Raw genomic sequence first — 26,584 nt, 5'->3', positions numbered from 1 at the left:
GAAGTTCTTATTGGCTTTGCTCACATAGGAAATAGAGAAGTACGCAACGAGCGTGGGGTTGGATTGCTTGTTGAGAACTACTTCAATCTAACCAATACCATCCCCTGGCTATGTAAGAGGAATCCTCTTACATAGAAGAATTAGGCAAAGAGCATCTAGTTTAGCATCCTAACAAGCAGGTGTTCAGATGGGTCTGGGAAGCCCAGTAGCAGTGGATGAAGGTAACGGTCCCCCCCCCACTGTTGTTCCCACTCTTTGATATCCAGGGGTATACTTCCTCTGAAACGAGGGATTCCATTTAGCCATTATGCTGAATAGAATCTCAAGTTTCAGAAGTTTAACCGCTCCCCCGTAAATTTATCTGTTCTTTTCAAATCCATCTAGGCTATATCTTGTGAATGTGAATCTCATTAATGGATCAGTGTTGTGACATAGCACTTCCTTTTGTCTGTTCTGAACCATTTACCAATCCATTTCCTTACATGACACACACTTTTCCTGAATTCAAGTATCACAACAGGGGGAGAAAAAATTTCCTCAGCCTCAGTGCATATATAAAGCACTTTTGCTCATGTATATGCATCATTTTGCTTTCTGGATTATTCTGGGAGGAGCTGTTGACGGAATATAAAGTGGACATGGAAGGAAAACTGTAGGAGTTGGGGTTAGGTTAGCTTGCTAATAAAAATAAGAGAAGTGTTCTAGATAAAGCAGAAGGCATGTGTCTCAGTCCCTGGCACTGATTAGCATGGCCTTTCTCCCATCCCTCTTTCCTGCAACCTTCTGACATTTTGACAAATGAACTATCAAGCCATAGCCATAAGGCTTACAAATGGAGATGTTTTTCCAATATTTTTTTGTATAACCAGAGATTCTGTTCTCCCCCAACCCTGGAACATCCTAAGCTAGGGTTGCCAACCTTCAGGTGGGGGTCTGGAGAGCTCTCAGAATTACAAGTGATCTCCAGACTGCCGAGATCAGTTCCTCTGGAGAAAATGGCTGCTTTGGAGGGTGGACTCTGTGGCGTTAGACCCTGCTGATGCCCTTACCTTCCTCAAATTCTGCCTTCCCCCTAGCTCCTCCCCCAGATCTCCAGGAATTTCCCAACTCAGAGTTGGCAACCCTACCCCAAACTTCATTGAAGCATGAAGAAGAAAGAGCTTTGTTCAGACTGTAGCAGTTGACTGGGGAATTTTAAAACCTTTGAATGGGTAATTGAAGAAAGTGTTTTGTGTATGTGTGTTTTGCATTGTTGTGTCCAAGAAGACTTACCACCTTGCGGGCGGGCTTACTTTCATGGCTTCTTTTGTTGCTTGTCTTCAACCAGGATGCTGGAAGTCAACAGATCGGCTTCTTGCTCGGAAGCTGTGGCGTTACTGTGGCCTTGACTAGCGATGCATGCCATAAAGGACTGCCTAAGAGCCCTACAGGGGAAATACCACAGTTTAAAGGTGAGCTGATTCTCCATGTTCCCCAATAAGGTAACCTGGTTTTCATGCATGCTGCATCACAGGAAGTTTTACTGACCTTCAAAGTACTGGTTTGAGCTTGAGGTGCCTGAAGGACCCCTTCCTACTATACTGTCCGGCCTACCAATTTAAAGTATTACTGGGGAGGGGAGAAGTGATGTGGGCCATACATAGAGGTGGAGTCTTTTCAGAGGTCTGGGCCCCCACCTGTAGAATTCCTTCTCCCTTGAAACTTACCTGGTGCCTTCATCATTGGCTTTTAGATTCCAGGGCAAAATGCTTTTGTTCTCCTAAACTTTATCTGAATTTTACCTGCCACTGTGTTCTTTCCCTGATTGTGTTTTTGCTTTTATATCTGATTCCATGCTGAGTTTTGTAGTTCTACTCGCAGATATGGATTTTAGTTCATTGCCACATTATTTTTGTTTATAATTTTTAATTTCAAATTGAGTTACTTGTTTTGTTTTACATTAACCACATTGGGCAGATTGTGGAGACTGTAGGATATAACTCTTTTAATGCGTAAACGGCTATCATAATGACTAGCACAAAAAATTTGCTTAATGTTTTTTTTAAAAAGCTAATTGTGTGAGTGTTAACGTGTTCAAAAATGGATTTTTGAGTACACCTGTGCAAAAAATAGCTGCTGTGAGAGCCCTCTCAGCCCAACCCACCTCACAAGGTGTCTGTTGTGGGGGGAGAAGATATAGGAGATTGTAAGCCGCTCTGAGTCTCTGATTCAGAGAGAAGGGCGGGGTATAAATCTGCAATTCTTCTTCTTCTACCAAATTACCATGCTGCTTTGGATGGAGACAAACCTGGAAGCATGGCAAAGCTTCCCCTACTGACCGCCTTCTGCAACTGCAGGCATTTTCAACCAGTAGAATACTTTTCCATATAACACCAGTTGAATTCTTTCCCACATACTGAATTTTTAAAAAGTAGTTGCTTCTACTTTATTTCATTTCTAGTTTAGTTGCACTAAAATTGATTGTAGGCCAACCTTGGTATACCAAGATAAAAGCTGAAGAAGATCCATCCAGTTAATCATTTGATCATAGAAATCTTTACCTTGCATTGCCAAATTATAATTTTAAAAATTATAACAAGTTCATTTCACGACAGTTAACTGATTTGTTTTTTGTAATTAAAGTATGTCTCTTTTTTAACTCTAATAGAATTAATTATACAAATATTAGAAAAGTATTTGATGAGTCAATTGACCACATTGCTTTTGGCCAATCAGTGATCAACCCTAGTAAAGTATTATGCAATGTAAGCGCAAAAAGCCCAACATATATTTAAAACAATCCCACTATCTCTGTTTCCTAAGGCTGGCCCAAGCTGCTATGGTTTGTCACAGAATCAAAACACCTTTCGAAACCCCCTCGAGACTGGTTCCCACATATCAAAGATGCAAACAATGACACAGCTTACATTGAGGTAAGTTAACATCTTTCTTATCCCGTCTCCTTCGCTTCTCTTCCAGCACTCTTCCTCCTTTCTTTGAGTCCCATATTCTTTTGGGGGGTTAAATGTTTTAGAGGCTTACAAGAAATTGCAGATGGGAGGGAGGGAGGTATGAGTGATTTGGAAATGACACAAATAGTTCCCTCTCTATGATCCTATAGTGGATATTGAGCTCTTGGGAGGAGGGGCTTTCCACATCTCCATTGATTTCTTCACCTTCTGTCTGACTGTGACAGACATATCACATGACCAGTGTTCCCTCTAAGCTGAGTTAGTGTGAGCTAGCTCACAGTTTTCTTGCCTCTGGCTCACACATTTTTGTCTTAGCTCAGAAAAAATGGCTTCCAAGCAAGCTAATTTATGCAGTAGCTCACGATGTAGAATTTTTGCTCACAAGACTCCACAGCTTAGAGGGAATATTGCACATGACCAGTGTTCCCTCTGAGCTGAGTTGCTATGAGCTAGCTCACAGTTTTTTAGCCTCCGGCTCACATATTTTTGTCTTAACTCAGGAAGGATGGCCCCAGAGTGCAATAATTTATGCAGTAGCCAAATCGTTCATTCACAACTTTAATGCCAGTAGCTCACAAAGTAGAATTTTTGCTCACAAGATTTCACAACTTAGAGGGAACATTGCTATCACATGATATCAGCCCTTTTCATATCTGCCAGTCTCCTTTGTACCCTGGTGGTTTGGTAGAGAAAGCCAGCAACAGCCAATCAAGACCCTCAGAACTTTTGAAGGGAAAAGGAAAAGCGGGGGAGGAGGGGACTGTTTAACTGCCATTGGCTCAGAAAGGGTTTTTAGGCAGATCGAGGATCTTGTTTTGCCTCAGGTCACTTCAGGTTGATGTAGGCTGTCTAGTGTGGCCACCTAGCATGACACACACTGCTTGATGGTTCTTATTCATAATCTTTCAAGATTATATGGAAGCAATGGGGCGGGCAGGAGTCTGGAGTTTAAAAGGCTATACTGAAGAATTTTAGAAATTAGGAATCCTGTGGGGAAAAGTAACGAGTTCAAAGCTGTCTGGGTAGTTACTGGCGTTCTCTCCTATCTGACAAAATTTGCATATTCTGTGGAGAAACTGTAATCTCCATATCTCATGGTTTCCTCTAAATTACATTCGTATAACGTTGATCCTAAATATCCATGGTTTACTTTCCTCCTCACTGTAAAAAATAAAAATCTTTCCCTTGTTGTGTTCACCTTCTCCTTGATATTAAGGGCAGAAAAGTTTATAACTGTGTTTTCCAAGGCAGGGGAGAATTTACCTCAGCGATGCCATTGTGATTTACCTCAGGGATGGTTAGATGTAAATAAATATTTCTTTCACCTCTTTCACAGCACTGATTGGTGGTGTGATGGGAAAATGTTGTATGGGCAGTAGACTTTGATTAATCCCAGATTCTTGGTACCATAATGAAGACAGTGGCATGAGGCTCAGTGGAAGTTTTCCCGCAAAAATATATTCCAGTGCATGCTCATGCTGTCCCAACATGTTAAGTGACTCTTGACATTTGTTGCTTCCTGGAACATGCTTGTCTTTATTGGGCTGTTGGTCTCCATGTCTTGCTTGAAGGTGTCCCCTCCTGCTTTTGTGATCAGAATGAGTCCCCCTTCCCTTCGCTGTTAAGTACAATGACATTAGCTCAGAGAAGTCTGTTCAGTGCAGTTGCTGATTTTAAGTGCCTGCACATTGTGTACTCAGAACCTGAAAGATTTGCAAAGATGGTCTTTCGCAGTCTCTTCAGCTTTCTTGTCTTTAAAGTCATGTGTGAGTGTAATAAATTATAAGAGGATGATCAGTTGATGCCAAAAACTTGACAAAGTACTGCGCTGGGGATACTCAAATATTGTGCTTGTTTATATTGCCAGGTTAGTTATAGGTGAACTGAATGTGATGGTAGGAAATAATGGGGCTTGGCAGAGTGTGGTGTGTGTATGTGTGTGTATGTAATAGACATGTGATCATGGTCCATGGGTTCCTTGTCAGTCAAGATGTTAGATTTGCGGTCCTCCCAGGTCCTTTGCAACCTGATATATAACATCTAAATATATTAGAAATAGCAGCAACCAAAATGTTCATGACATTCTTCAGTGTAGATTTTTCAACTGGTCTTTCAAAGGTAGCAATAATTCATTAATACATAGTGTATATCAGAATTACAGTATTTTAGATAAATTCAGTGAAGATTAAAAGGCTGTCTCTTTCTATATTTATATGTATCTCAGACTTTTGGCATGCATTTTTTACTTCTCATGAACTAAATACCTATTACTTTTCTGCTGTTACTGGCATATATATATATTTAACAGCAAATATGGAGGAACTTGCTGGTTTTTCTAATTTCCCATCTTTCAAAGGCTTAAGAAGAAAGTGTAAAATTATCAGATGTTTCTTAAATATATTACACTCAGAAATGCTCAGTACTCGCATAAGTGAGCTGCCAATAGTCTTGCCTATGAAAGTATGTATGATGGGCTTTTGAAACAGTTGTTGATTGTCCTTTCAACTGGCCTTCAATATGGTCAGTGCTAACTTGGATCTCTCTTAACCAGGGTTTGCTGAGATTTTCTCTATTAATGCATGAATCCAGGTGGTAAATAGTAGTAACGTTAGATAGCATAGCACTAATAGGGAGTAAGAGGCCCAGGGCAATGAGCCGACCATTTAATTCTAAGATTCGTTCCTCATATGACAGCTTTGCTGATTGACAGGAAATATTTTTCCCCCAAACTCATTCCAGACTCTAAGGAATATGTAGCAAGTCCAGTGTTCTTTCTAAGCTGAGTTATTGTGTGCTAGCTCACAGTTTTCTAGCCTCTGGCTCACATATTTTTGTCTTCGCTCAGGAAAAATGGTCCCAGAGCAAACTAATGTATGCAGTAGCTCACAACTTTAATGCCAGTAGCTCACAAAGTAGACTTCTTGCTCATAAGCCTCCACAGCTTAGAGGGAACATAAGCTGAATATGCGCCTACATATCTGGTGAGAGAAGCTTGAACCTTGATGGTTGAATAATGTATTATCTTAGCCAACAGCTGCAATATGAGGAGTACCAGGAAACACTCCCCTTCCAGTTGTGAAGATCAACTTTGGCTGAGCTCTTCCCTTTTATTATGCACTTCAGCCACTTGTGCTCTGCATTAGTCAAGATACCTATAATGGCACTGAGCAGTTAACATTTAACATATGGACTCTTTCAGGTGCTCAAACCATGCTTGAGCCTCTGAAGTCCTTGGACTGGGCAGGGTCCCACCTTCCTCCCCTCATGCCTCCATGCCAAGACTGAAGGCTTCCTGGTTTTGAACTCACTGCAGGTTGTTATGAGATCAGAATAGGTGCTCTAACAAACCATGAATAGTATCTTGTTTGCAGACTAGGATTCTAAGCTAGGACTGAATCAAGGGTTAATTTTTTTTGTAACCTGGGCTTTTTTGTAGGAGGAACTCCTTTGCATATTAGGCCACACCCCTCTTATGTAGTCAATCCTTCAAGAGCTTACAAGGCTCTTCTTACAGGGTCTACTGTAAGCTGCTGTTGGATTGGCTACATCAGGGGTGTGTGGCCTAAAATGCAAAGGAGTTCCTGCTACAAAAAAAGCCCTGTTTGTAACTATCTACAGTTTGTTCAGATGCCCAATTCAAACAAGGACTTCTGAGCCTGAGTTCTCATACTGTGGTGCATTTAGATCTCTTGGGACATCTGAATGGAACCCCAGAAATCCTTGGGATCAAGGAGTGGAAAGAGTCCTCAGACTCATGCCCATGTCCCTCCAGCTTCTTCAGGGATTAGCAGTTTTGTTGTTTCTTGAGTCTTGAAGAGAGAAATTCTTTTGCAGTACAAAACCTGTAAAGATGGAAGTGTTCTTGGGGTGACGGTGACAAGAATCGCCCTGCTCACACACTGTCAAGCCCTTACGCAGGCCTGTGGATATACAGAAGGTATTTTGGCATTTTATACTATTTCTAAAACCAGGTTAAGATTCCAGTGATATATTCTGCACAGCATAGTTTTATTCTAGGTATTGTTTTATATGTGGAGTTGCTTTGTTTTTAAAGGTTATATTCTTGTTGTATTCAGTATTTGAACAAATACATCCTATTTTTAAATTGTTATAATATGCATGAAAGTAAGGATGAGCAGTCTGTATTAACATATGTCAGTAGTGACATATCTTGGAATAGCTAGTTACTTTTTCAACATAAAAATCATAGAATCATAGAGTTGGAAGGGACCTCCAGGGTCATCTAATCCAACCCCCTGCACAGTGTAGGAACTTCTTAATACCTTCCCCACATGCATATATCCCCAGTGACCCCTGCTCCATGCCCAGGAGATGGCAAAAACCTCCAGGATCCCTTGCCAAACTGGCCTGGCCTGACCTCAAAGTGGCAATCAGCATTTCTCTGGGCGTGTAAGAAAGGGCCACAAAAACTAAGTATAGATGCGACCCTTCCTGCCCTCCTTCTCATGATCTGCTCAATTTCACAGAATCAGCATTACTGTCAGATGGCTATCTAGCCTCTGCTTAAAAACCTCCAAGGAAGGAGAACCCACCACCTCCCAAGAAAGCCTGTTCCACTGAGGAATTGCTCTATCTGTCAGGAAGTTCTTCCTAATGTTTAATTTAAACCGTTGGTTCTGGTCCAACCTTCTGGGGCCACAGAAAACAATTCTGCGCTATCCTCTATATGACAGCTCTTCAAGTACTCGAAGATGGTGATCATATAACCTCTCAGTCATTTCCTTTCCAGGCTAAACATATTCAGCTCCTTCAACCTTTCCTCATAGGACTTGGTCCTATGACCAAATATATTTAGATTACTTACTTTAAATATTATTTTCTTTAGGACGTAATATGTGTTCAGTAACTAACCCTTTGATTTTTTTTTTAATTGCATAGCTGAAACCATTGTGAATGTATTAGATTTCAAGAAAGATGTAGGTTTGTGGCATGGGATTCTTACGGTAAGTCTGTGCTGTTAAGCAATTATTATTTTAAAATCAAATTGTGCTTTCATTATAACTGTCAGAATGCTCTAGACATCAATTCTGACTCTGCTTGCCTCCTAAAAAGTTGTGTTGTAGGAAGCAATCAATGGAAACAATTGGAGTCGTGGACATTGATAGAAGACCCCAGAGCAAGCAGACATTAGCAACTAAGACAATGGTTTGTCCTCATTGCCAGTTGTAGCCAAAATCACCTTGCCCAGTTATAGAATTTGCTACCAGTGAAGGTGGTCATGGCCACAAGCATAAGATAGTTTTAAAGAGAGTTAAACAGTATCAGGGATCATTTTGTAGAAAAATAGGTAGTGGACCTCATCCAGGATTGTTATGCAGCTGCACCTCCTATTCAGTGGAAAAGGTGGGAAGGATGAGGTGGAACTCTCAGAAAGGTTCAGGAGCTGCGTTCCTGTGAGCTCCCGCTGAATCTGAGGCCTGGACAGTATCATGGGGGATAGGTCTAGTAGCTACTCTATATTCAGAAACAATAAACCTCTGAAACCAATAGTAGGAGGCAACACAAAGGAAGGGCCGCTCTTTGCCCAGGGCCGCTAGTTGGTGACTGTACCGCTTCTGGATGTACCTCTGGTCTGATCCAGAGGGGTTCTTACATTCTTACACCCAGCTCCCTGTTTCTGTCAGTGAATGTTCAGATTCCAAATAGTGAGGAGTTCTGCAAGTCACCATGGAACTTAGCTGTGGAATGAACCGTTCATGAGAGCTGAGTGTTAGAATCCAACAAGTTCAGGCCCATGATACTTGTTGAGGGGAATTCCCCACACACACATTTTTGCCATGCCTCTGCCCAGTGCAACGCCCGGGCCTGCACCTTTGCCACTGGTGGGCCTGGCGTGACTCCCAGACTGAGTTGTTGCCTGCCACCTGTCCAGTGTGGCTACCAGGCTGCACAGCTGCCACCAGGCCCAACACTGCTCCCAAGTTGTGGCAACACTGCTGCATGGCTCGCCAGTATGACCGCCGGAGATAAGTGTGTTCTCTGTGCTTGTGCAAAGAATACAGCTTTACTTTGGGAGGAAGAATTTAAACCTCCCATTTATTTCTTTTAATTTTCAGATTCTGCCCCCCCTTGCAAACCTGGGGGCATCCCCCCCCAAGTTTGCTGGAAAATCATGTGACCCCAGTGTGCAGATTTAGATATCCACAGATGTGGGCCACAAGTCACTAACAGAATATAGATGTTGGCTGTACAAAATAGAAAGTGTAGCTCTCAAGAGTAATATTTTATATACTGGACCCTTTGGTCTTCAAAATGCCCCTGATAAACTTACAAAGCTCAAAAATGTTAACAAAGATTTTCCATTTCCTAGCTGTGAAGGTCTAGGTCTAGTAGAACAAAGGAGCAACAACAACAACAAAAAAGAAGCTTTAATTACAAAGTTACAATCAATTCTTACAATGGCTGTGAGGAAACAGTGTTAGCTGTAACTAAAGTAGTACATGAACTCAAGTAATGCACCAAATTTCATGGAAGTGCTCTAGAAGTATCAGCAAAACACAAAGCACAATGCTTGGAGTTTCTCAAATGCTTTATTCTGTTGCTGTTTTGGTTTCATTTTCAGAGTCCACATGTCTGTATTTTTAGCCCACTCAGCCATTGAGTTACTTCTTACTGTATTGGCTGGTTTCCAGGCCTGTCGTATAAGGGGATGTTTCATCTTTAAATAGACCACGGTTCGCTTATTTTGAACATTCTTCTTTGCATTTACTATTTTAAGCCTCTCAGATGCCCTTTTTAGGCTATTGAGTTTTTTGCTTTTAATATCTAAAAATAGACGCTAGTATACCTTGTTAAAGAAGGATTAATTGTTTCCTTTGGGCTCCACTTTGACTTAGCTGATAATTTTAGCCCCTGGGTTTCCTAGTTGTTTAAGCCACTGCCTTGTACTTCGTCAAAATGGAATCTTACCCATGTTGTTCCGGTGACCACTGCTGACCTTTAAATTCCTGTTCAAAGCGATGAGCAATGATGTAAGCATAATACATGTCACTTGATTACATAATAGTTGACTCATATTATTTATCTAATTCAACTGCCTGCCCTTTTCCATTCTGGAACTGAAGTACACAGAATTCTGAGGGCACCAGCTAGATTGAAGATGCCTTAGCTCCAGTAGTTCTGCCATGCCATGTGCCTTCCAACCACACTCTAGGACTTGCACATGTATGTGTGAATAGAGTCCATTTGGAATAGTTGTGTTTGATGAGATGAAATGAGTGCACACACTTTCTGCTCTCTGTAATGACTTGTTCACATGTGCAAGTTATCACCTGATTCGCAGGGCTTTTTTTGTAGCGGGAACTCCTTTGCATATCAGGCCGCATGCCCCTGATGTAGCCAATCCTCCAAGAGCTTATAGGGCTTTTAGTACAGGGCCTACAATAAGCTCTTGGAGGATTGGCTACATCAGGGGGGTATGGCCTAATATGCAAAGGAGTTCCTGCTACCCCCCTAAAAAAGCCTTGCTGATATGTATTCATCCATGGGGGATTCTTGTATATGCTGTGTAGACCTGAACTACCATCAGATGAATGCTACTTCTCAGACATTCTGTGAAAAAGTCAGAAAATAAGATCATCTGCAGCTTGTGATAAATACCTGATTTTAAAAAAAACATATTTAGACTAGCAAAATAGTTGAAATATTGTTGAAGCCTTCTTTTCTTTCATTTTATTTCAGAGTGTTATGAATATGATGCATGTTATAAGCATCCCATATTCATTAATGAAGGTAAATCCGCTTTCTTGGATACAGAAGGTCTGTCAGTATAAAGGTAAGGACTGTAAAGGTATGGGGGTGGGAGCATGGTTTTTTGCTGGGAACTTGAATGTTTGTGTATGTGTATGCACACAATCCAGGGCTTTTTCTGACCAGGAATGCACAGGGACACAGCTCCGGCTCACTTGGCATCATGGGGTGTGGCTAATACACAAATGAGTTCCTGCTGGGCTTTTTCTACAAAAAAATCCCTGACACAATCCATGTTGTCTCCTTGAGGAAAGTGGGCTATCAATGCTGTAATGTGTACATGGGGAGCATATTTTTGCAAAGGTATAGGATGTTAAGTTAACTGTGATGGAGATATCCAGAAGCCTGCTCACCTGCAGTCTTTTGCTTTGTGGTCCAAACACCATGAAAACTGATATTCAGGCTCCAATTTGCCATTTGTCCATCTCTGTTATATGATAGAGAGATTCAGTACTAAATATACATTGGGGTTGGGAGATCCCAGCACTTCCACACACGCACACATCCCTTTAATTACTATACAATTCATAACATGCTCAGATGTTTCAAAATTAATTTTAACTTTATTTACTCTAGTTTTAACAGTATATTTTCCCCCTTCCCTCCCCATTCTCTCTCCCTAGCAAAAGTTGCTTGTGTAAAATCTAGGGATATGCACTGGGCATTAGTAGCACATCGAGACCAGCGGGACATCAACCTTTCGTCACTCCGTATGCTAATAGTTGCCGATGGCGCCAATCCATGTAAGTGATGGCTGTGGAGTAGGGTTACCAACCTCTAGGTCGTGGCTGGAGATCTCCCGCTATTGCAACTGATCAGTTCCCTTGGAGAAAATGGCCGCTTTGGAAAGTGGACTCTAAGGAATTGTACCTTACCGAAGTCCTTCCCCAAAACCTACCCTCCCCCAGTGGGAGGAGGGCACAACCCAGCATGCTCTGCTCTTTCACCTCTCCATGAGCTTTCATGGTGAAAGCCCCATAATGAGATAGAGTGACTGGACTGCTTTGTGGATGGCCACTGAAGATGTTTATTCTGTGTGTGTGTGTGTGTGTGTGTGTATGTGTGTATGGCAGAGAAACATTTTATGACCATTTTCAGAAACTCTTTGTATGGGATTTTATTTAACATGTTTCTCTTTAGCAAATCCCGAAGCAAACTTGATATTCCATGTAATGCAGGTCGCAGTTAATCCAATTATATATGACATGACAAGCTGTTATGTAAAGTCTGAATCAGATTTATCCTTAAGCAGTAGGAAGGAGCAGGAGGGGTTGCTTCTTGGCAAAAACTTATAGCTTTTACTTTTTCATATGAAGTGGCACAAATTGACATAGAATACACATGTAGGCTCTGTCATGTGTGACCAAAACGTAGGGGCTAGTGGCAGAAGCGAATTAGGCATTCAGATCTTTAAACACACATCCAACTTTTTTGGCTTTTGTTTTCAGATTTATTTTTTAAACAGGCAAGTACCTAACTGTATACAAACACATAACAGTCATACTTCATAGGGCAAACCTATGCTTTATACTCCAGAAAAAGTAATAAGCAGGTATTTAAAAAAAATAGATAATTTGCTCTCAATAGTGCATGAAAATCCATGTGAATTTTTTTCTCCAGTTTTTTTTTAAGGTGTCCAGTATAGTCCTTCACTAGTCTTTTCTAATATGCTGTCAGTTGCTAAAATAAATTTCTGAGCTTTGTGGCTTTTTAATTAAATTATATTAAAACCCACTGTATAAATAAGATTATTCTTGCCTCTGATGTTTTAGGCAAGAAAACTCTAAATCTATAATGGTAGGACGTATAAAAGCTGCATTAGCTCTGCCCAATGTATGTTGCTTTTTGCTCAGTTGTTTGTTTGAACAAGGCATACTATAGATGGTGCTTTGAAGGTTCATTCATTTCAACAGTAGTTCTTCTGAGGAAGAGACTGCTACCTAGGACTACTCAACAGAAGGAACTAGTTTTGCAGTTATTTGGATCCTATTAATTGAATTTACACCCCACCATTTTACCAATGACCCTACCTAGCCCAACTGGCTACACCTTGCTGCAGAACTATTTCTTTTTCAGTGACACCTAGATTCTTCAGAAACTTTTAAAATTTGTTTGGAAACTCTCTTGTTAGAAATAGTTGTCAGATTTTGTTTGTTCTAATTCTAGGGTCTATTTCGTCTTGTGATGCGTTTCTCAATGTCTTCCAAAGCAAAGGCCTGAGGCAAGAGGTCATCTGTCCTTGTGCTAGTTCACCAGAGGCCCTCACCGTGGCTATAAGAAGGTACTGTATTTAAATTTTGAAATTAGCAGTGGAGGAGGAGGTCCCTGTGTGCCTGAGGAAGTCAGAAAGGCTCCCATGCTTCCGTGCTTTATTTGTTTCAAACATCTCTATGCCACTTGCTGGCCCAATGCCAGGTCCCCAAGGTGGCAACCATGAAAACATTTCAGTCCTTGAAAAGCATTTAAAAGGCATATATGAGCATACAAACAGATAGATTGGAAGGTGGGCTAATAAGAGTGAGTGAGTGAGGTTCCAAATAATGTTGTCTCTAAGCTGTAGAGCAAAATTTTTACTTCGTGAGCTACTGTTATTAAAGTTGTGAGCTACTGGATGAATTAGTTTGCTCTGGGGCCATTTTTCCTGAACTAAGACAAAAATATATGAGCCAGAGGCTAAAAAACTAGCTCAACTTAGAGGGAACACTGGTTCCAAACCAAACCAAATGTCTTGCACCCACTAGCAGAAGACAGCAAAAGCGGGAGACAGGCAGATCTTCCTGGGCAGGAAGCTCCAAAGTTTTGCTGCCATGACCAAGAAGGTCCTTTTTTGAGTTGCTGCTTTTGTTATGCCGCAGAATGTACAAAACAGAGATGTTCAGGATGGCATTTATATAAAGGGATTAGAATTGCAAAGTAATGGAACCATCCAGAAAGGCACTTTCGTAAGGAAATATTTTCTTGCCTACTTTACACCCAACCCAAAGCAGCTGCCACTGTTCTCCTTGCTTCCATCTTATCCTCACAGCAGCCATGTGAGGAGGGAAGACTGAGAGTGACTGACCAAAGGTCACCTAGCAAAGTTCCGCAGCAGAGGAGGGATTCAAACCTGGGTCTACCAGATCCTAGTCAGACACTCTAATTCCTCAGCTGCACTGGCTCTCAGTTGTGGGAGTGCAGCCTATTGCAGTGTTTCTTGTATGTATCATCCTGTTTTTACTGCATTGTAACAAACACGAATTTGAGCAGACTTTGGAGGATGGTGGAAGACAGGAGGGCCTGGCGTGGCTTTGTCCATGCGGTTGTAAACAGTTGGAATCGACTGTGCAACTGAACAACAAAACCTTTGCCACCTTCTTTCTACATTATTGTTAAGAGCCCCGTGGCGCAGAGTGGTAAAGCTGTAGTATTGCAGTGGGAACCCTCTGCTCACGACCTGAGTTTTCCAGCGGAAGCTGGTTCAGGTAGCCAGCTCCAGGCTGACTCAGCCTTCCATCCTTCCGAGGTCGGTAAAATGAGTACCCAGCTTGCTGGGGGGAAAGTGTAATGACCAGGGAAGGCAATGGCAAACCACGCTGTAAAAAGGTCTGCCATGAAAACGTTGTGAAAGCAGCGTCACCCCAGAGTCGGAAACGACTGGTGCTTGCACAGGGGACCTTTCCTTTTTTCCTTCTGCATTATTTATGGTGTGTTATTCGTTAGGCTATTCTGTTTGCATCGTTTCCTAGTTCTGTAGTCCTAGTCCTGTTGTACTGTTTGTCGCATGTGTCTCATGCTGTCTGATGGAATTTTTTTTTAACATTTTGTAATCCACCTTGAGTCTCAGTGAGAAAGGCCAGCTACAAATGAAGTAAATAAGAAAATAAAAAGGCTACAGAGCTGGATGTATAAAGTTGTTCCAAAACTCTAAGAGCTAAAGGGACAAGAGTTGCTGACAGGCTTTTAATAGTAAAGTGGGATGATATTTATCTCCCTGCCATGAAAAGCTTCAGTTGCCCATTTCCATACATCAAAGCCTTTTTAAAAGGTATAGAGTATTTTTTCCAGGCCTGCTGGCAACCCTAGAAGAAACTTTCAGTTTCTTATCTTTGAGTAAGAGGGCTTATAATTGCCTCTTCGTTTTCTTTTTAGTTAATAGACGATTCTGGTACCTGGTTTATCACTTTTCATCTAGATGTAATAAATCTTCATCAAATTTAATTTTCTTTATCTCACTTTTTCCCTCTTAAATCTTCTTTTAAAGACCAAAAACATGTTGAAAGGCAACCAGCAAAGCTATATACCAAAACGCTTGGATTTGTTTTCTTTTCTGAATGTTACCTCAACATGGGGAGGGACGGTGGCTCAGTGGTAGAGCATCTGATTGGGAAGCAGAAGGCCCCAGGTTCAATCCCTGGCATCTCCAAAAAAGGGTCCAGGCAAATAGGTATGAAAAACCTCAGCTTGAGACCCTGGAGAGCTGCTGCCAGTCTGAAAAGACAATACTGACTTTGATGGACCCAGGGTCTGATTCAGTATAAGGCAGCTTCATATGTTCATATATATGTTCATGTGTAAAGCACATCTGAGCATTTTGTAATTCACTGGTATTCTGGAATTTTGATGAAAGACTTGGTATTCTTTATGTCCTCCCTGGCGGCTGAGAAATTCCTTGAAGTGCTATAGTTTAATTCACAAAGTATGTCTGAAAGGCATGCTTCTAAAGTGTAATTACCAAGGAACTTGTCCGCCATACCCTGCTTGGCACCAATTTCATGAGTAGGTCCAAACAATTGTGGTTTATTTACTTCATTTATCATTCACCTTTCTCACCAAAAATCAAAGCCGATGATGCAATTAAAAACCAATTCAGTAAGAGCAGTATAATACCTACAACCAACAGTGCAATAAAACTGTATCTCTTTTTTTAAAAAAAAATTATTTCAGAAATCCTATACAAGGTAACAATTATACAAAGACAAAATCGACATTTTACAAACAGATTGTTACATGTTAATATAAGCTATAAAAATAGTTGGAACTTATTAATGCCAAACCAATAAACTAGAATTAGATATGCCCTGACCAAAAATACCACAAGCAAAACAATCTAGAAAAAAAAGAAGGGGACCACTTAAGAAGAAGGGTAGACCTGCAACCTGGTCTCATCCTACCACCCAGATGGTAATTTTATCCAAGATAAAATATTCCCAGCACTTACTCAGCCAGACAATTAATGAGGGAGGCGAATTTAACCTCCAATTTGTTGCAATTGCAAACTTTGCTGCAGTTAGCAGCAAGGATATCAACTCCTTCTTCCCCTCAGATATCCTAAAGTCCTCCCAGAGATTGAGAAGGCAAATTGAGGATTGTGGGATCCAAACACCTGTAATAAAATAAATTTCAGTGATGATCTGAGACCATCATTTGCAGCAGGAGCTGGTATAGTGTAATGGTTAGCGATGGATGAGGACTGGGGACAGCCAGTGTCAGCTCTACACTCAGCCATGAATGTTTTGCGTTTACCTTGGGCCAGTCTCCCTCTCTCTTCTAACTTATTTCACAAGATTGTATCTGGGGGAGGGAGGAGGATCTATGATCCCCCCCACAAGCTGCTTGGAGAATAAGAAAACAATGGATAGGGTCGATCTTTTTTTCTTTAAAGTGAGTGGGGTGTTTCCCAGGTGTAGCAACACAGTACATGCAGAAGAGCAGAATGTCAAAGAAGGATGCTGATCACTGGTGCGATTGAGCTTTCCTCCTGAGTAATGGGAATGCTACTTCATGGCAGCTGCCTGTCTATTGACATCCCGTTTTTGTGCCTTAACGCACAATCTATCCAGCCTGTGTTTATAGTGTGTTTTTACCCCCCCCCCTACACCTTTTGGGAGAAAGAAAGCCTCTGTAATATCTTTGTTTAATTAAGCATCTATGGTACTTGTCATTACACTATTTTCAACATGATTTGCTAACACCCATCTAGTGTAACCTGGCAGGGTATTTCAAGAAGAATCCTAAACAGGTTTACTCTTTGGGGATTCCTCCCAGGAAAGTGCCCTTAAGGTTGTAGTGTCCCTTTAACAAAGCAACATACTGGTTACCACTTGTTAAAACAGGTTGTGAAATGCATCCTAGTGCCACCGGTTGATTGGGAGTACATCTTGAGGCCTGCCTGTTGTGCTTGGGAATGTCATCTGTAACAAGTATTAGGATTGGGTTGGGTTTTTCCAACCCACTACAACGTAAGCCTTATGCATTTTTCCTCTCTCTGTTGCTCATTAGCTTGAAGTTAAGGGTGAAGTGCTGCGTAGGTGTACTCGGTATGGCTGTTTGTGTTTGAAACAAAGTGGAAAATCAAACTCTCAACGGGCGGTGTTCATGTTACCCTGGCAAAAAGCTCCAAAACAACAAAAAAGCAACTGCTATTCATTCGATAATGTTGGGGTTTGGGTTTTTTTATTATTATGAAGTGCTAGCCTGATATTGTTAGATCTTGGAAACTAACTAGGATTAGCTCTAGTTAGTACTTGGCTGGGAGACCACCAAGGGAATACAGGATTGCTATGTGGAGGCAGGCGATGGCAAATCAGTTCTGTTAGTCTCTTGCCCTGAAACCCCTGCGGGGTCAGTTGCGACTTGATGGCACCTTTTCACACAAATTAAGGTTGTGTCACCCTTGATAGCAAAAGTTAGAGCTGAATGTAGAGTTCACGTTCCGCCAGTACTTGCACTCTGCTCCGGCTTCTGTCCTAATTGATGCCACCATTTTATTTTATTTGTAAGTCCATCTTTTTCCCTTGTTATAAATAAAACAGTAAAATTCAGAAAACTGGAAAAGAGCACTGCCAGCCAGTTTACAAATGTCACAGCTCCAGTAAAAAGAGTTTGGCCAACAGGGAGCGTTGAAAACTGAGCAAAACCTTCTCTGCATATTCCTACTCTAGGTCTCTTCATCATGCTAGGACATTACACCAGAGTGTGGCAATAGCAGGAATTGCTTTTTTAAATATAAAGAGCTTGCCCGTTCATGTGAAACTTGAATCCTTGTAGGCCGACAGATGACAGCAATCAGCCACCAGGCAGAGGAGTGCTGTCCATGCACGGTCTTACATATGGAGTCATTAGAGTGGATTCTGAAGAAAAGCTTTCTGTTCTAACGGTGCAGGATGTTGGCTTGGTGATGCCAGGAGGTAAGGCTGTCTTTCCCAGGTTGCTCTGGAGTATGTAATATCAGTTTGGTGTTTAACTCAGCCCTGAAAACCAAGGCCAGATACATGTAACAGAGATAACAAATTTCAAATTCATTGTCATCGTTTCCTCCAGTTTGGTGCAGTGGTTAAGCGCATGGCCTCTTATCTGGGAGAACCGGGTTTGATTCCCCACTTCTCTACCTATACCTTCTGGAATGACCTTGAGTGAGGCATAAATCTGTCAGAGCTGTTCTGTTTTGTCATAGCTCTCTCAGCCCCACCTACCTCACAGGGTATTTGTTGTGGGGAGGGGAAGGGAAAGGAGATTGCAAGCTGCTCTGAGACTCCGAGTGAAGGGCAAGGTATAAATCCAATCTCTTTTCTTTTTCTTCTTCCTAAGGAACCATGAGAAATCTTAGCTTTGTAAGGGACTGATGGATCACTAACAGTATCCTCAGCATAATAAAAACTAAAATAGATTCAAATTACTTGTGCAATTTATCTATAAAGGTATAGCATACATATATTTTGGGAATACAGAAACCTACATATTTTTCCTTATATTGCCATAAGCGTCTCTGATGTTCATTTTTCTTGACCCATTAGGCCTGTTTTCTTTCTGTTCACTTAATGGAATTATCTGTGGCATGTACTAGACTGTGCATATGATAGGATCCAAATAACATGAATTTTTATGAACTGAGTGGCACGAGAGCTGAGCTCGCATTCATTTTGTGCTCATGCATGAACCTTTCCTAATGGGCTTTTCCCAGGACTCTGAATTGTCTGGATCTATTGTCAACACCTTTCAGATTAGTTTTCTTTTTCTCCAGGATGTGTCCGATTCATTCCTTATATTTCCTCCAAGGTCCTGTTTCTACCATCCCTCAGTTGAATTTATGTATACAATTATTTGAAGAGTTAATATTCTAAGCAAGCTGCAATAACTTTTCAAATTGATGCCCTTAATCTGAACATCCAAACGTGACATGAAACTTTAATTCCTTTTGTGCAAAGCGAAGGTGGGAGACATTTATTTGTAATCTTAATTTTAAAACAGTGGTAACTTAAGGGTTTCTTCTCAGTGTTTTGTTTCCTAAACAGACCTTTCCATGTGTGTCTGCTGATATATGACTCCACAGCCCTACCTAATATAAAATAGGGTACAATACTGACACTGTGCATCTTTCTCAGTGGATGGAAAGGAACATAAAACTAGTGCGCTTTGCACTTATAAAGGCATTCTGCTCTGTTTCGCTTCTCCCTCTGTCATGTTGGCTCCTTTCCCACCACTAAGCATATGCTTGTCACTGGATTTACTGCAGTTGCTATCCATCATGAGTCATATATGGCCTTCGTTGTTTTGCCCAAGATTTGGAAACGGCAGAAGCTTTAAGAGGCACTTTTAGCATGGTGGAATAAAGAGTGCAGCCTAGTTCTAGAATGTGTCTCCTCACTTCCTGACAATACTATATCTGTTTTTTTAAATATCCCCCATAATGACAGGTGTGTTAAAATCTTTCTACTGCTTTGCCCCCCTCTTCATAGCTTTAATATCTGGATGACACAGGTGGAATGTCTTTTTGTCCCCAGATTAAAAAAAAAAACATTAAGCTTCTCACTAAAAAAAAGTACTTTCTCAGGGAGAGGGGTGTTGCCAAGGTAACTAGGATGAGGTAACTGTTTTTGATGACCCTTCTAAAAGCAGAGTAGAAATTGTGAAGACGCTAGCCCAAAGTATCTTTTGCACTGGCAACTTAGAATCATAGAATAACAGAGCTGGAAGGGGCCGTACAGGCCATATAGTTCAACCCCTTGCTCAATGCTGGATCAGCTTAGAGCAACTCTGACAAGTGTTCATCCAGCTGCTGCTTAAAGACTGCCGGTGAAGGGGGAGCTCACCACCTCCCTCAGTAGCTGATTCCTCTGTTAACGGTTACTGAAAATTTTTTTTTCTTAATATCCAGCTGATACCTTTCTACCTTTAATTTAAAACCATTCTTGTGAGTCCTCTCCTCTGCTGCTGACAGGAACAGCTCCCTGCCCTCCCCTAAGGGACTACCCTTCAAATACTTCAAGAGAGCAATTCTGTGCCCTCTCAGCCTCCTCTTCTCCATATTGAACATTCCCAAGTCCCTCAGCCTTTCCTCCTAGGGCTTGGTCTCCAGGTCCCTGATCATCTTCTTTCCTTTCCTCTGTACCTGCTCCATTCTGTCTAAATCCTTCTTGAATGCTTCTTGAGGCCTCCAGAACTTCACGGAACTTCAAAGGTGGCAGGAAGACACAAACTATCATATCATCACATTCATAATACAGGACTAGATTTTTCTTGATTCACAGGATACTATTACATATTAATGAATGTACATTGATTGGGACTCCTTTTATTTGCAACACACACACATTTTTGTAACACTTGCAAGCCGTATATTCCATTCAGAATTCTCTTCTTTTTCTCTTAATAGCTATCATGTGTGCAGTGAAGCCCGATGGGGTTCCCCAGCTCTGTCGAACGGACGAAGTAGGCGAGCTCTGCGTGTGCGCCATTGCGACGGGAACCTCCTATTACGGACTCTCTGGGATGACGAAAAACACATTTGAAGTGAGTCGGGGGTTGAAGCCCTCCAGAGTGTTTCAGGTTTCTCAGAGAGCTTTAGGATGATGCCAGCGATGCTAATGATTCAATTAGGGTCTGTCTATGGGTTTTTTTGTTGGATGGCAGTTGTAATGAGTCTCGCTATAGTGAGAACTCTGTTAAGAGTAAAAGACTATACCAGCCGTGAAACACTAAATATCTGTGCTCTGGAAAATGTTTATTGAGAAGTGGTAAAGGGAGGTTATCACAGTTGAAGCCTCTACTTTTAAAGAGAGCATCTGTGTGTCTGTTTATATAATTTCAAACTGGAGTAAAAAATTACATTGTATGTTGGTTATGGTCAGGGCTTTTTTCGAGCAGGAACGAACAGGAACCCAGTTCTGGCTGGCTTGGCCAGGGCTCCAGCTCTAAAAAGGTCTCTGGCAAAGTGAAGGCACTAGGCAGCCATGCGTTCCCAGACCACACAGTCCATCCACTCTGCAGCCTGCAGCCTCCAGCTTGTGAAGAGACCGAGAGATGTGGAGTTGCTCACAAGTGCCCCCTCCTGGGAGAAGCTGGGCCTGCTGCTTCCCGCTCTGCTGCACATGGCTCTCTCTCTCTGGCCGTGTTGGGGTGGGGGGGGGTGGAAACAAGGTCTCTCATTGGGCTGTGTGAGAACACACATCCATGAAATGCCAGCTGTACTGCTCTGTGTCAATATGTGGAAGGCAACCTAGTGGATAAGCGACGTCACTTCTGGTGATTTCAGGGGGTGTGGCCTAATATGCAAATAAGTTCTTGCTGGGCTTTTTCTACAAAAAGAGCCCTGGTTGTAGCATTGACCAAGAATGGGCTGAAAACAGATGGCGTGGTTCTGCTGGTGGAACTAAAGCAGGTCGTATTTGGAAAGCTGCCCAGATGGAAAGGTGTTTCAGAATGGAATGCTCTCTTGCAAATATAGCAGCCCACAAGTAAGATTAAGGATTACTAGAGCAACAGACTGCAGAGCAACAGAGAACAGACCAATGGCCCATGCAGTCCTACACTCTGTGTCATACTGTGGCCCAAACCCAGATACCATTAGGAGGTCCATTAGCAGGGGCAGGATTCCAGAAGCCCTCTAGGTGTTGCTCCCAAGAATGCAGAGCCATCACCATTTGTTATGGTTTCATTAATGCAGGGGTGCAGATTTAAAAGGCCAAAATCAGCCTTGATCAGCCATGTTGTGAAAGCAGGGCATCACCTTGCCTCCATATCTTCATCATTTGGTCTTTCTGCATAAGTGTCAGGGTTTGGGATGCTGGTGACTCATGGGAGCCAGTTCAGTATTTTAACACTGGGAGTACTAACTACCATGATAATATAGGATCGATCACAAGGCTAGTTGATTCTGGAAGCACAAGCACATCAGAATCCGTCTCTGTGTCATCTGTATTCCTCCCACCCCTCCCTGAGAAAACAGTGGAAGCCAAGAAGTTGTTCTTTACTTGTAATAATTCCTCTATTCTGAGATTTTCTGCATCTCTGATGGAACAAAAAGCTCCAACACAGAGATGGTACAGCTCTGAAGTCCAACAACACTTGCCTGTCCTGGAACAAAGTTGGAGTCCAGTGGTGCCTTTAAGAGCAACAAAGTTTAATTCTGGGTATAACGTTTTGTGTGCAGGTGGGCTACTTCAGGTATCTGAAGAAGCATGCATGCACATAAAAGCTTATACCCAGAATTAAACTTCATTGGTCTTAAAGGTGCCACCGGACTCCAACTTTGTTCTGCTGCTTCAGACCAACACGGCTATCCACCTGAATCTTGCCTGTCCTGTCCATCTTGCAGGTGTTCCCTATGACCAGTTCAGGTGCGCCAATAAGCGAATACCCCTTTATAAGAACTGGATTGCTGGGATTTATCGGCCCAGGTGGACTGGTGTTTGTGGTCGGCAAAATGGATGGTCTGATGGTTGTCAGTGGACGGCGGCACAACGCAGATGACATCGTAGCGACAGCGCTGGCTGTGGAACCGATGAAGTTTGTTTATAGGGGAAGGTATGCTTCACTTTGCTTCCCCCTCCCCTTTCAATTGGATTCAGAAATAGTCACTTCTGGTTCTCAGGGCAGATTTTCAGAGGCTCTGAGCTGTGAGACTCTGTTGTTGCATTAGAAGTGTTCTAGGATGCTTTCCCATAACTTCTTGTTGAAGAATAAAGCAACATGATTGTTTTCTGCAGTACAAGCTTTTGTTTCTGGCTGCCTTTATTTATCAGAAAGAAGCCTTTGTAAAAAAAAACAAAATAAAATGGAGACAAATCAAAAATTGTGTGCTGCCACTGGTCCCAGCAAAACTTGGAACAGCATTTGTTTTTGGCTGTTATCTAGCCCTAATCCTTATTTATTTATTTTCCTGAATCTCTTGGTAAATACACCCTTCTGCATTGGCTGTGAGATACTCTTTGGAGGGCTGAAAAGCTCGCTTTTATAATAGCTATTTCTCCAGCAGCGCTCTATTTTAAACTTACGTAGGTGTTTTGATGCAGCTGTCTCTTTCTAGAAGAAACAAGAGCGCGAGTCCCAGTCTTCTCAATTGCATAACTAATGAGTAGTGAGTCACAAAGCCTGATGAAATGCAGATTGTTCTACATTCTGTGTTGCTAGACAGTGACTGTTTTGGTTTCCACATTCCACAGAATAGCAGTGTTTTCAGTGAGCGTCCTTCACGACGAGAGGATAGTTATTGTCGCTGAGCAAAGACCAGACTCCACAGAGGAAGACAGCTTTCAGTGGATGAGTAGAGTGCTACAGGTACAGCCGCTTAACTTGCAGTCAGCAGAATTGGATTAAAAATCCAGAGCCATAAATGGTGCGCTGTGTTCTCACCTTTCCCCACTTGCTCTTCACTTGACTCACTCTTCTAAATTGTTTAGTCTGCTGGCATTCATATATATATATAACTACACCGTCTATCTCACTGCTGCCCAGTTCTTCCTGCTTTATCCTCCTCTGAATCTGCCGCAACACAAAGAATTATTCTTCCTTTTCATTCTTTTGGAACACGCCTGAATTTCTGGTTAGTTTTGCCTCACTCTGGGGGAAAGAAGAGATGACGCAAAAGTAGCAGCCACTGTAAAAGTGGACCTGTAGGAATTCTATTGGAATTAAGGACAGGAAGTGAGATGGCCATGCTTCCTCCCCACACACATTAAGGCAAAATATGTATGGCGTGAAAATGAATCCATAGCTGGTCACTGGCTCTCTTTGGCTTTCAAGAGGGACTTCAAAATGGGGGACCTTTCAGGTCTAAAGTATATTTGCTACAAGACTGTTGAGGGGTCAGAATAGAAAAGGGGAGAATCGAGAATGCTGCTCTGAGCTCCCTGAAGGAACGATGGGATCAAAGTGCATTAGGTTCTCCTCAGAAGAACTCTGAGTGAAGTTCAGGTGAGAGAGAGAGGACTGATCCAAGATCACCCAGAAAACCTCATGGGAGGGAGTACTGCGCCATTCTTGGCCTTATACTCTAAGCACTACAAGGGGCTGCAAACCCTTAAAAATATTCTTTAAGGATATACATTCCAGTTACAAAGAAAATATAATAAATATATTTATAACTGTTGCAGTGCAGACCTGCAGCTCAGTTCTGCTGTGAATATCTCGCCACTGGTACGTTATCTTTGCCAGGCTGCGCGATTACCTCATGGTTGCCGTATTTCAGTTTGTGAATGAAATGGTTCAAATGATCATTCAAGTGCATTGATTTCTCTAGTTAAATAGCAACATCTGAGAGCTTCTTCACACATGATCACACTCGCCTGTGATACGCAGTGTGCATTGGCTTCCCAACATATCATAGCAAAGTAAATACTCCTGAGTTCTTAACTCACATGCTTTACCCTTATTAGTTATAGAACCAATTGCCACCCCTTGTCTTCTCTGGCCTGTTCTTCTCTATAGAAATCTGCCAGTTAGCCTTCATGGTGCCAGAGGATTCTGTGTTTGCTAGCATGGATTAACACTCCTTCTGGAATTCATTATTTTTAATTTATTTTATTTATTTATTGTAGAGAATTTATAGGCCACCTTTCTGCCCTCACAAGAGGCCACCAAAGTGAATAAAATTAAAGTATACATAATAAAATCACATTTTGAAACCAATAAAACCAAAGCCCCTCCCCACAGAAACACAGATCATTAAAACAAATAAAACCAGGTGTGAAAACAAAACACATATGAAGATATGAAAACAAAACATTCACCAGGAAGGAGGGATCCATGTAAGTGGCACTTTAAGAATAGAATATGATATACGAGCCCTTTTGGATCCATCCATTTGTTTCTCACAGTGGTACCCAGATGCCTTCATGCTCCCCAAGCAGAGTGTGACAGTGGTATACCTCAGTCAAACACACTGCTTCTTTTTTGAATAGATCACTGAGTCCCAGCAGTGGAGCTCTGCCCACCTAGTTTGCCTCTTGCTGGTTACCTTGTCTGTGTCTTGTGGATCGCTTTTATAATTGCCCTTGGCAGAGGCTCTGGGTTCTAATAGAAATAACTTACTTTTCCTAAACCATACTGAAAAGACTTCTGGGAAATTAAAAAGCTCTTAGAAGATGGTGCCTCTCAGTGGTCAGTACATGCCTGGAAAAAGATTAGCAGACAGGGATCTGAGGTTCTGCCAAATCTTACATGCAGATGCAGCCTGAACTGGTTGAGGCTGACCCTGATAGAAGTGTTGAGGTTCTAGTGCAGGGGTGGCCAAACTTGCTTAATGTAAGAGCCACATAGAATAAATATCAGATGTTTGAGAGCAGCAAGACATAAATGACAGATGTTTGAGAGCCACAAGGAAGGAAGGAAGGAAGGAAGGAATGGGGGATAGGGAGGGAGGGAGAAGTGTAAAGAAAGCAACTTTAATTATGCATGCATTCTCTGAGCCGCTGGCTAGCTTGACTTGGAGAAGTGATTTAACAAGACAAATGCCTTCTTCAGGCTGGCCAACAGGGTGGGGAGGGGGCTGCAAGAGCCACACAATATGTGTGAAAGAACCACATGTCACTCCCGAGCCGCAGTTTGGCCACCCTTGTAGTGGAAAGCTCAGTGAAAATGTCAGCCTAATGTGCAGCAGCACTGGAAAAGGTAAACTCCTTGGCAGGAATTATTAGTAAAGGGACTGAAAAGAAAACAGCATTTCTTGGCTTTGTTATTGATAACAGAGGATAGCTAACAAACACAAGAAAGATCTGAGTTCAGTATCACCCTAAAGACCAGGCAGATTTTCAGGGTAGAAGCTTTTGAGAGCTGAAGCTTCCATTGTCAGATATGTGACTTCTATCTGGTGAAGCAAATTTTGCCTCTCAAAAGCCTGAAACTCTCGTTGGTCTCGAAGGCACTCCCAGACTCAGATCTTGCAGTTCTACCGCAAACCAAAATGACTGCCCAGCTGAAACTACGCAGAAGAAATCCCACTCATTTGAGGTTCTGTTCCTTTGCATTATACACATTGTTATGTTGGACAGACTATAATATTTTAAACATACATAAAGCGTGAATATCAAGGTGTCATTTATTATGAGAGATCAAGCAATATGTTTAGAGATCCTCGAAAATTCGAAGAAGTGGTTAAGTGTGTAGATTCTTATCTGGGAGAACTGGGTTTGATTCAACACTCCTCCACTTGCAGCTATAGCTTTCTTAGAATGCTGGTTCATGTCACCCCCAAGAGGGAAATTCATCACGCACAATTATCAAGCTGGTACAATTTAGGCAGGAACGTGGTTTTTTTCTTCTTTTGGCTCCTTAGCATTTTGAAGTGCACAGTGCCAAGGATAAGTCCAATTAATTTGTTTAAAAAAGAAAAAGGCACTATTTAATTATTAAAAGAGGCTTTCTACCATGAAACACAAAATCGTGGTTACCTGGGTCGTTTTTTGATTAATGCTGGAATTACCATTCACACTTGCAGTAGGCCAATACACACAGTAACCCAAGAAAGAAGAACGGAGTAAATAGTTTTATTTATAATGTTTTTTTTCTGTTTCAGAAGACACACCAAATCTGAGGCTGCTGCTTTCAGAACGCAATCTATCATGAATGATCCCTGGCACGGCTCTTTTTCTAGCAGGAGCTCATCTGCA

General features: G+C 41.8%; 1 protein-coding gene across 4 annotated transcripts in view; it reads left to right on the top strand.

Moving 5' to 3' along the window:
- Nucleotides 1–26,584, top strand: part of DIP2C (disco interacting protein 2 homolog C) — a 398,914-nt gene that overhangs the window by 321,410 nt on the left and 50,920 nt on the right. For all 4 annotated transcript variants that reach the window (XM_060248086.1, XM_060248085.1, XM_060248084.1 and 1 more), the window contains 11 exons: nt 1,328–1,451; nt 2,803–2,912; nt 6,786–6,888; nt 7,851–7,915; nt 10,653–10,746; nt 11,345–11,464; nt 12,888–13,002; nt 17,748–17,887; nt 20,353–20,489; nt 22,294–22,502; nt 23,141–23,255. In XM_060248086.1, coding sequence (XP_060104069.1) covers nt 1,328–1,451; nt 2,803–2,912; nt 6,786–6,888; nt 7,851–7,915; nt 10,653–10,746; nt 11,345–11,464; nt 12,888–13,002; nt 17,748–17,887; nt 20,353–20,489; nt 22,294–22,502; nt 23,141–23,255 — 1,332 coding nt within the window. The remainder of the gene's footprint in view (nt 1–1,327; nt 1,452–2,802; nt 2,913–6,785; nt 6,889–7,850; nt 7,916–10,652; nt 10,747–11,344; nt 11,465–12,887; nt 13,003–17,747; nt 17,888–20,352; nt 20,490–22,293; nt 22,503–23,140; nt 23,256–26,584) is intronic.

The sequence above is a fragment of the Heteronotia binoei genome, chromosome 10 (assembly GCF_032191835.1).
Source record: "Heteronotia binoei isolate CCM8104 ecotype False Entrance Well chromosome 10, APGP_CSIRO_Hbin_v1, whole genome shotgun sequence".
Taxonomy (NCBI): domain Eukaryota; kingdom Metazoa; phylum Chordata; class Lepidosauria; order Squamata; family Gekkonidae; genus Heteronotia; species Heteronotia binoei.
This window is presented reverse-complemented; position numbering and strand designations above follow the sequence as displayed.